The sequence below is a fragment of the Juglans microcarpa x Juglans regia genome, chromosome 3D, assembly GCF_004785595.1.
Source record: "Juglans microcarpa x Juglans regia isolate MS1-56 chromosome 3D, Jm3101_v1.0, whole genome shotgun sequence".
Lineage (NCBI taxonomy): Eukaryota > Viridiplantae > Streptophyta > Magnoliopsida > Fagales > Juglandaceae > Juglans > Juglans microcarpa x Juglans regia.
In genome coordinates, this window is record NC_054598.1 from 34162908 (window position 1) to 34173008 (window position 10101).

The following is a 10101-nucleotide window of genomic DNA, read 5'->3' on the forward strand; positions in this document are numbered from 1 at the left end:
ACAGTTTTGAATTTTGCAGTCGTGCACTTCTTTAAAAAAAAAATATATATATATATATATTTAAAAAAATTAATTTTTATATGAATTTATATTTACTTCATTTTTTAAAACAAGTGCATGAATAGTATACACTCTATAACTGCAAATATTATTACTCTTATTATAATAATTTGTGAGTATAGTCATCAGCAATACAATTATAATATGTGGACGACGAGTAGCGTAAAAACTCTCACATAAAATTATTCATTCTACAAAGTAATTACTGTAAACAAGTCTTTAGTTTTAGGACATGCAGTCCCAATCAGACTGTAATGTTATTTGCAAGGCCACAACACACAGAAAAGCTGTAACATATAATTTGATATTCTCACATCAATAAACTATCATTGGTAGAACCCCCTGCTTCGGTATCTCGTAGAAACTTTGATTTGATCTTGTCGAGTGTGACTGAAACAGTTTTCATATCCATCCTCTCTTGAGGTGAATCTGCGCAACAAATTAAAGCCAATCTCATAACAGATGATAAACAACCCTCCATAGCAGCATAATCCCTTTCGTTTCTCAACAAGTTAGTATCAACAACTTCATTTATTGAAAGGGGTAACGATTCCTCTACCCAACTTTTCAAGTTTATTTCTCCAGAAAACATATCATCTGTAGGCTTCTTTCTTGTGAAAATCTCCATCAATAAAATGCCATAGCTATAAGCATCACCTCTTGTCGAAATTATTCCTTCTGATCCGTATTCTACAAGTAACATTTATATATAATCCAACATGAGGAGTTAATTCTATAATATTGCATTATTGGGAAAAACTTCTCAAGAAACAAATTAAGTGCAGTAGTCAATATTTTAACAAAAGAGTTTAGGTATATATGTTAATGTAAATGATATAAACATGCAAATTGACATCACCTGGTGCCATATACCCCATGCTAGCCAAAGTCATGGTTCGTGTGAGAGAATCTCCATCATCTAAGAGTTTGGCCATTCCAAAATCAGCAACATGTGCGACCATTTCTGCATCTAACAAGACATTGCTAGGCTTCAAATCACAATGAATAATAGGTGATGAAAGCCCAAAATGAAGGTATTCTAGTGCTGCTGCAACATCAGTCATTATATTTAGCCTTTGCAACATATTCAAACAACGGTTGTACAACCAGGTCTCAAGGTTCCCATTAGGCATATATTCCAGTACAAAGGCTCTGAAGTTCATGCTGCTACATGCGCTGATGATCTTGACAAGATTTCGATGACGAATATTGCGCAATACCAAACACTCTGCATCAAAACTTTTGAATCCTCCCTCTACTTCCAAGTTTAAAACCTTTATTGCAACATCCATCCCATCTGAGAGTGTTCCTTTATATACAAACCCAAAACTACCTTTGCCGATTAAGTTGTCTTGATTAAACCCTTCAGTTGCTGGCTGAAGTTCTAGGTGGGAAATTCTTTTCCATGTCGCCAGAAGTGACAATTCTTCCACGACTTGAGATTTGATGGCATTCCTTTTCCTCCATCTTTTCTTGACTATTACAAGGAAAGTTACAAGTATTGTTAACCCTACAATTAGTAATACATACATCAATATACGTCGATGATGATGATGATGATGAACTTCTTTACATGGAGCAACTTGTAGTTGGGGAGCGCCGCATAGTGCATAATTTGACAAAAATGATGCAGCTGTGAGATTTACAAATGGTCCTCCTGTTGGAATTTCTCCTTGTAGTCTATTGAATGAGACATTGAGAAATTTGAGATATTGCAGTGCTTCTAAGGACTTAGGAATCTCTCCTGATAAGTTGTTATGAGAAAGATTTAAGACCACTAAGCTCACCATTTCACCGAAAGATTCAGGAATTGAGCCTTCTAATTGATTCCTTGCCAATGAGAGATAGACCATGTCTTTGAAAGAGATATTTGGGATACCACCTGATAGTTGATTTCTTGATATATCAAGCTTTGTCAAGACCTTCATATCTTCAATCTCCCACGATAGAGAGCCATTGAAAGAATTTGATGATAAGTCGATTTCCAAGAGATCAGTAAGGCTCCATAAGCTCAAAGGAATAGTAGAAGTTAATTGGTTAAAGCTAAAGTAGAGTCCCCTTAGAAAAGTCAAATTGCTTATGCACGTAGGAATATGTCCCGAAAGCTTATTATGATCCAAATATAATGCGAATAAGGTCTTTAAATGGCATATATTGGATGGCACTAGACCCTCAAGTCTATTGTGATCAAGGTACAAACCTTGCAACTTGTACAATTTTCCTAGTGTAGCTGGAAGAGATCCTGTCAACTCATTGTTGTATAGGCCCAAAGTATCCAAGTTATTGAACTCGCCAATGTCCGTGGGAATGTTCCCCTTAATTTTGCAATTCCCCAGTATAAATCTTTGAAGAGAAGTAGAGAGGTTTCCAATGGAACTGGGAAGAATGACATTCAGTGGATTTTCTGAGAGATCTAACGACTCAAGGTATATGCAATTTGATAAGTCAAAGAAAAGGTTGCTTAATTCTGAAGACTCAACAGTCAAGTTATTGAATGGTAAATTGAGCACTCGGAGGAGCCTTAAATTCCCAAGTGATTTAGGAATCAATCCTGAGAATGAGTTCTTAGTCAAATACAACTTAGTGAGTTGTGAAGCGTTGGTGATAGAGCTGGGAATCGGTCCACTTAGTTGATTTTGTCCAAGAAAAAGTTGTTGCAGGTTTGGAAGGAAAAGGCCTATACTTGATGGAAGCCGGCCTGAGAGCTTATTCATTGGCATTGAAATCATTTGTATTGTAGAGATATTGAAGATCTCAAGTGGGATCGGACCCTCAAAGCTGTTGTGAAAGAGACTGAGTGACTCTAGGTTTTGTAGCTTACCAATTTCACTTGGTATTGCACCTGGCACATTATAAACAATTGTACATTGTTATTCAAAAATAACTTCATGTTCTTATTGAGTTGAATAAATCAAAAGTGATGCTCAATACAAACCTAGGTGTACATATCCCCTTAAAAACAAAGTGGGATTCACAATAGAAAAGTGGAATCAATTTCACATTTTTTAGATACCCGAAAAAAAAAAAAAAATTTAGGGAGCCCTTATAATTATTAGTTAGTCAGCCCTCATGTATATGACTTTTTGTAAACTTGATATAATGATCCTTAAATTAATCACATATATGTATATCTTTTTTTAAAAAAAAAAATATGGGATCAACATATCTGAAAGAGAAGAGCACTGATCCTTGAAAGCAAAAGGTTTACATCAAGGAAAAAAATATCATTATAATATAATATCAAATAAGATTTTTTGCTAATTAGTCACATGACAACCCACTATTTATGGTTGATACATTCTATGTTTCATAACATACCACCAAGGTAATTAATTAGATTGACTAATAAAAATTTTAAGTTTGATGTTTTTAAGAAAATGAAAGGAAAAAAACAGTAGAAATTCTCACTCTTGACTGATCCTAATTATGTCTTATAGGCCTAATTATTTAATTTTACATGATACTTCCTGACTTAGCAATATTCTTACCAAAGCATTAATCAATCCAAATTCGAACACTTATATTATGAGGGTTATGAGGAAAAAACATCTTTCTTGTTTAATTATCTTAAATTGTCAATTAATTATAGGAGGATTGACTAGAAGAAGATCAAACATACCTTCAAAGTTGTTATAGGCAAGGAATAACTGTGTAAGCATAGTTAAGTTCCCAATCTGAGGGGGTAATCTTCCAGACAAATTATTAACCGATAGAGATAAAATTTGTAGCTGCTTGCAGTTGTATAAAGTGGAAGGAAGTTCACCATGAAATTGATTATAAGTGGCAGAAATGGCAAGTAAGTTGGGAAGATTATCAAACTTTTCCATCGTCAGTCTACCAGACAGTCTATTAGAGCTGAGATCAAGGAGTTGCAGTGAAGACAGATTGGAGATCATAGAGGGCATTGAACCTGAAAGATTTTTCTCAGAGATAATTAGTTTCTTATAAGGTGGTTATTTCAAAGATGGAAGAAGGAAATTAAAGGCCAGGACCAAAAAATTACAATTGTAAAGACTAAATAAATACATGTTTAAAGTTGTTTTACTTAAGCTGGTCTATATAACACAGAAAACATGCATGTTGAGTTTCATACCTTTGGAAGAACTTATTGAGCAAATTAAACGCTATAAATTTTCCAATGAATTGAAGATTTATATATATATATATATATATATATATATATATTATATATGGACAGAGAATCTGGTGGGAACATTAAACTGTACCTGTGAAACTGTTAGCATAAAGGAACAAAGATTGAAGTCTGGTTAACAACCCGATCCATGATGGGATTTCACCGTTTAATTTATTGGATCCAAAGTTGAAGACTTTCAAACGACGAAGAAGAGACAACTCGGGGGGCAAAGAGCCATGAAAACTGTTGTTTCTTATGATTAGGCGAACAAGAAAGGAAAGGTTTCCCAGATGAGGAGGAATAGTGCCTTCAAGTCTCATATGAGCAAGATTCAAGGCAGTAACTCTATGATGTCTAGAACCACAAGAAATACCAATCCAGTTGCAGACAGGAGCATTGGTGGACCAGTTGTTTGCCAAAACATTGTTTGGATTGTAGAAATCAATACGAGCCTTCAAGGCAAGAAGGGCAGATTGATCTGTGGTAATATTGGTTGCTGCATTATTAATGGCTAAGCTAGCCTGCATGCAACAATATTGTATCAAAAGTAGTGCAGTCACAGAAAAGAGAGTTGGACAATAAGTTCGTTCCATGAGTAGTACGGTTTTGAAGGCCAGAGATCATCTAAATACCTGAATTTTGAAGGGAGACAACAAGTTTCTTTTGCCTAAGGCCTGGTTTCGATATATAGGAGTCTCCCAAGTCATCACATTTCATTTCAGGGTGGGTTTGGATAACTGATGAAAATATGTACAGTAATTTTGGCTATCTAAACATAATATTTCATCTCTTTAAATTTTGAAAACATCCACAACAATGAATAAACAGTAAAAAACCAATATAAACAGTACGTAAACAGCATCAAACTGACATAAACAATAAGTGAACTGTATATAAACAGTAAAAACTGATATGAATAGTGCATAAACAATACATAAACAATGAAAACTGACATGAAAAATATGTAAACAGTATATGAACAGTGCACAATTCTAGTATTCTATAAAATAGTGAGATCTTATTTCATCTGAACTGTCTATCCAAATCTACCCTCAATATTCAAATGCTACAAACATAAACATTTTTTAATTTCAAATTTTCAATCTTTTAGTTTAATCATTACAATTTTTTTAAATTTTAAAGTAAAATGTAAAAAATAATTTAGCATTTTTAAAAAAAAATATTAAAAAAATATTTCAAAAATATTTTAACTTTATAATATTTTTTCTTTATTTTTTAAAATTTTATAAAACATATTAACTCAAATATTTTATTATTATATATTATCTCACCTCATCTCATATCTTAAATTAAAAAAAAAAAAAAAGTGATGCTACTTTGTCGCTTGAGTTGCACCGTTCAACTTGACTGTTAGGCCAAATTGGTCTCTTTATTTTTTTTTTATTTTTTTATTCATATTTTTTTTATCATTTAATATATTTTTAAAAAATATAAAAAAAATATCAATACACTAATCGTTATTTTTTTAATTATTAAATAAAAAAATTAAAAAAAATTAAAATACATGATATATCAAACTGAAAGAATAAATAAAATAGATAAAATAATATTTTTTAAAAAAATAATTATTCATCATTTTAATTCTTAACAAAATTTGTTGAAGACGGATTACCCATTCTCATCATCTCAATTCCTACAACTACCCATTAAATGCAATTAATACGGAACCCGCCACAGCCACAGCCACAGCCACAGCCACTACAGAAAAAGACTCCAGACAAAGACACCGTAGGCTGTGCCCACCACAGGTCCTCAACCACCCAACATACTTCTGGGAGCTAATTAATTTGTAAACTTTATTTGTAATTAATTTCTAATTAATGCTACAGACAAAGACTCTGTAGGCTGTGCCCACCACGTCCTTAATTTGTTGTAGTCGGAGAGTAGCATGTATATTCCGATTGATTTTGAAGCGGTCAATTGAAAAAATGAAACAGAAGAATTTGTTAATAAAAAAAATACGAAGGTTTAATTAAGGCCTTTGGTTAACCAAACATTTTCAAAATTTTTCAATTTTTTTTCCAAAAATCAAACCAAACATTTTTAAATCTCAATTTTTTTCTTCTAACTTTTCAACTTTTTATTCAATTATTATCCAATAATTATTTAAATACAAAAAAAAAATTCAATAAAACTTTTACAAATTCCAAAATATAAATATTTTTTTTAAAAATATATTCGGATAATAAAATTTTTAACTTTACTTACTTTTACAAATTTAATGGAGGATCATTTAAATCACTGATAAACGGGCTCAAGGACATAAAGTAAAAAACTCATATAATGGCAGAATAAGAACCTTGTGAACCTCGTGGGAACACGGCATGTCTAGAATTCTAGGGTTATATCACCCCATGTAAGATCATTATGGTAACTTACTTTGCTAATAGATATGCACCACTGAGAAAACGTTGAGGTATTTGAGGTATTATCTTACAGGAGGTCAAATCTTTCCTTTTGAGATCATATCCCGAAGACTTTTATGGTGATTAGAATCTCTAGATCTGTGGAGAAATATACTATCCTTATCAAGCAGCAACACACACCTATATAAAAGACGCATACTAATGAATCCAGGTATGATCCAAACATTCTCTTTTTTTATTAAATAATATTCACTCATTCCTGACTTAAACATTGGAGGTGCATCAAGCACATCGAGACTCCCCTTTGGTTCATTTTTGCAAATCATTGATTGAGACTAGTTGGTGGTGAAAACGTCATCAACAATTAGCGCCGTTTATGAGATCGAGATACAAACTTCAAGGCACACATGACCCTTTATGGGTTCCTCGGAAAGGTGGCGTGCACGGACTTTCCATTGACATTGAAGGGCATGGCGAGAAGCTGGTTTGGGGCGTTACGCCCAAAGTTGATTGATAGCTTCAAAGAATTAGCCAAGTAATTCCTAACACAATTCATGGCTAGCAGAAGGTGAAGATGACCTACGGCGTACCTCTTAACCATCAAATAGCAGGGAGAGAAAGCCTGAAAACATATCTCACTTGATTCAATAAATAGAACCAGACTACTGACGACCAAGACGAGAAGATTACGCTGGTAGCCGTTCTAGGAGGGGTGTGGCCCCAAAGTCCGTTTATTGCAGAATTGGCATGACGAACTCTGTTGACGCTAAGAGAATTTATAGATAAGGTTGACGACTACGTCAATGCCGAAGATACACTATAAGCCTTGATAGTCCAAAGGAAAGAGGAGATGAAAGAAGAAGACAAGGACCTCCAGAGGTCCAATGGATGAAGAGTGTCAGACAAGACTGACCGAAACTACAGCGAAAAAATATAGGAAAAGCGAGCACCTCCAAGGGAACATGACTTGAGGTCCACTCATAGCAACCTAAGAGTACGATTAGATGACCAGTTGAGGGATCAAACAGAAGGCAGTGGAGCAAATAAAGGGTGATTTTTTTGCACTTATCACTAGAAGGATACCCACTGGACGGAGGATTGCTTCAAATTGAAGAGGCAAGTTGAGTAGCTGAAAGGATGCTGCAAACTGGAATGTCTAATTGCAAAACAACCAAGGCCCAAAGAACAAGTGCCGAGCTAGGGAGTGGAGCGAGATTGGGATAATAGGAGAAGTAGAAGTCCAAGAGGGCAACGACTGTCGAGGGGGGACGACCGAGATGCCCCTCACCAAGATTCAACTGCAATAGAGCATTCTTGGGCGAGATGCTTACCATAGCGGGAGGATTTTTCGGGGGAGGAGCTTCCATATCTAGTAAGAAAGTCCATGCCTATAGAGGAAGATACGAGGAGGTGTACTCGACCGAAAGACCCCAAAAGTAGTCAAGGCGAGGAAGCACAAAGAACATTTCTTTTGGGGGGAAGATTGCGAGGGGATTTTTTACCCACATGATGATGCATTGGTGGTAACTCTATTGGTCTCCAACTACACTACTCGGCAAATCTTGACTGACAACAGAAGCTTAGCCAATATCTTTTTCTTGGGACGCCTTCATCAGAATGGGCATTGACCCTGGCAAGCTACGGCTATCGCCCACACCATTGAAAGGATTCTTCGGAGACGTAGTGCAACCCTTAGGCATGATCACTCTACCTGTCATAGCTAGAAAAGAAGCCCAAAATGCAATTGCTATGATTGACTTTCTTGTCGTCAAGGCCCTCTCATCCTACAAAGCCATATTGGAATGTCCCTTCTTAAACAACCTCCGAGCAGTCTCTTCCACATATCACCTGAAGATAAAATTCCCCACGGAAGTAGGAGTTCGCTAAGTCTGAGGTGAGCATGCCCTGGCATGAGAGAGCTACATGCAAGAACTTAGGTCGAGGGGAGCAGATGTCCGTACTGTGGGCATCGAGGTTCCACCTTCACCCCTGGCGAGGTTCACCTCCACCGCCTGTCTTTCTTGACTAAGGTGTAGATGCTTGGTATGAAGAAATTATGTAGCAAGCAAAACCCAACGAACCATTAGAATTGGCAGCCCTCCACCCAGAGCAGCCGGAGACCATGACATAGGTTAAGAAAAGACTCCAGCTCAAAGTCTGAGAAGCCCTAAAACAATTGTCGATTTAGCATAGAGATGTGTTTGTGTGGAGTCACAAGGACATGCAAGGGATAGAAAATGAAGTAATTAAACATCGTCTTTGTGTCAACCCTATCGTCATGAAAATATGGCAAAAGCAGAGGTTGTTCAACACAGAGAAATATGTGACCGTAGTCAAAGATGTTGACCGATCGCTCGCTGTAGGGTTCATCTGGGAGACCCACTATCCCGAATGGCTGTCCAATATCGTGCTAGTAAATAAGGCCAATGGGAAGTAGAGAATGTGCGTGGACTTCACTGACCTCAATAACGCATGCCCGAAGGACAGCTTCCCATTGCCACGTATTGATGTAATCGTCGACTTCATAGCGGGATACCGAATGATAAGCTTCATGGACGCCTACTCGAGTTACAACCAAATTCGAATGAACCCAGCAGATTAGGAGAAAACCTCATTTGTGATAGATTGAGGGCTATAATACTACCAAGTCATGCTCTTTAGCCTAAAAAATGCGGAAGTGACGTACCAGAGACTCGTGAATCAAATGTTCAAGAAGAAATAGGGTGAAACAGTTTATGTCGACGACTTACTGGTCAAAAGTAAGGAACTGACACAACACCTGGAAGATTTGAAGGAAACCTTCACTGTGCTATGTCAATATAAAATGAAGTTGAACCTAGCAAAGTGCACCTCTGGCATCGACTTAGGAGAATTTCTAGACTTCATAGTGTCTGAAAGGGGGATAGAGGCTAACGTAGAAAACAACAGGGCAATCATGGAGATAAGGCTCCCTCAGAACATCAACGAAACCTAGAGATTAACAGGTAGAGTGTTAGCATTAAAAAGATTCATGTCTAGGTCCACCAAAAAATGTCTGCATTTTTTAGGGTCCTGCGCAAAGTACATTCGTGGGATGATGATTGTGACGAGGCGTTCCAAGTGTTGAAGCAATACCTATCCAACCAGTTGTTGCTAAGCCATCCCGAAAAAGGAGACACGCTCTACATATACTTGGTAGTCTCTCCCAATGTTGTGTTGATGACACTTGTCGGAGAAGGCCAGGTTCAAAACCAGTGTACTACACAAGCTATGCCCTAAGGGGAGTAGAGTCAAGGTACTCGTGAATGGAGATGCTAGCCTTCGCACTGGTAACGGTAGCAAGGCCGTTGCGACCCTATTTCCAAGCTCACCCCATTAAGATCTTAACAGAAGCCCCCTAAAAAAGATACTGCAGAAACCTGATGCCTCAGGATGCTTAGTAAGTTGGTTGATTGAGTTAAGTGAATTCAACATCGATTACATCTTGAGACAAACAACAAAGGAGCAAGCTCTGTTAAACTTTATCACCGAGTTTACCAA

The 10101-nt window shown here is 36.5% G+C and overlaps 1 protein-coding gene and 1 long non-coding RNA gene across 2 annotated transcripts; one reads left to right on the top strand and one right to left on the bottom strand.

Moving 5' to 3' along the window:
- Positions 1 to 218: 218 nt before the first annotated feature.
- LOC121256300 (probable LRR receptor-like serine/threonine-protein kinase At3g47570) lies at positions 219 to 4851 on the bottom strand. Its single transcript, XM_041157045.1, has 4 exons — positions 4287 to 4851; positions 3680 to 3970; positions 920 to 2902; positions 219 to 750 (listed from the first exon to the last, which is right to left on the bottom strand). Exons 1-4 carry the CDS (start codon positions 4786 to 4788, stop codon positions 371 to 373), a joined length of 3156 nt encoding a protein of 1051 aa, XP_041012979.1. The 5' UTR covers positions 4789 to 4851; the 3' UTR covers positions 219 to 370.
- LOC121256301 lies at positions 3249 to 3770 on the top strand. Its single transcript, XR_005938966.1, has 2 exons — positions 3249 to 3488; positions 3650 to 3770. It is a non-coding gene; the product is annotated as an uncharacterized LOC121256301 (long non-coding RNA).
- Positions 4852 to 10101: the final 5250 nt, after the last annotated feature.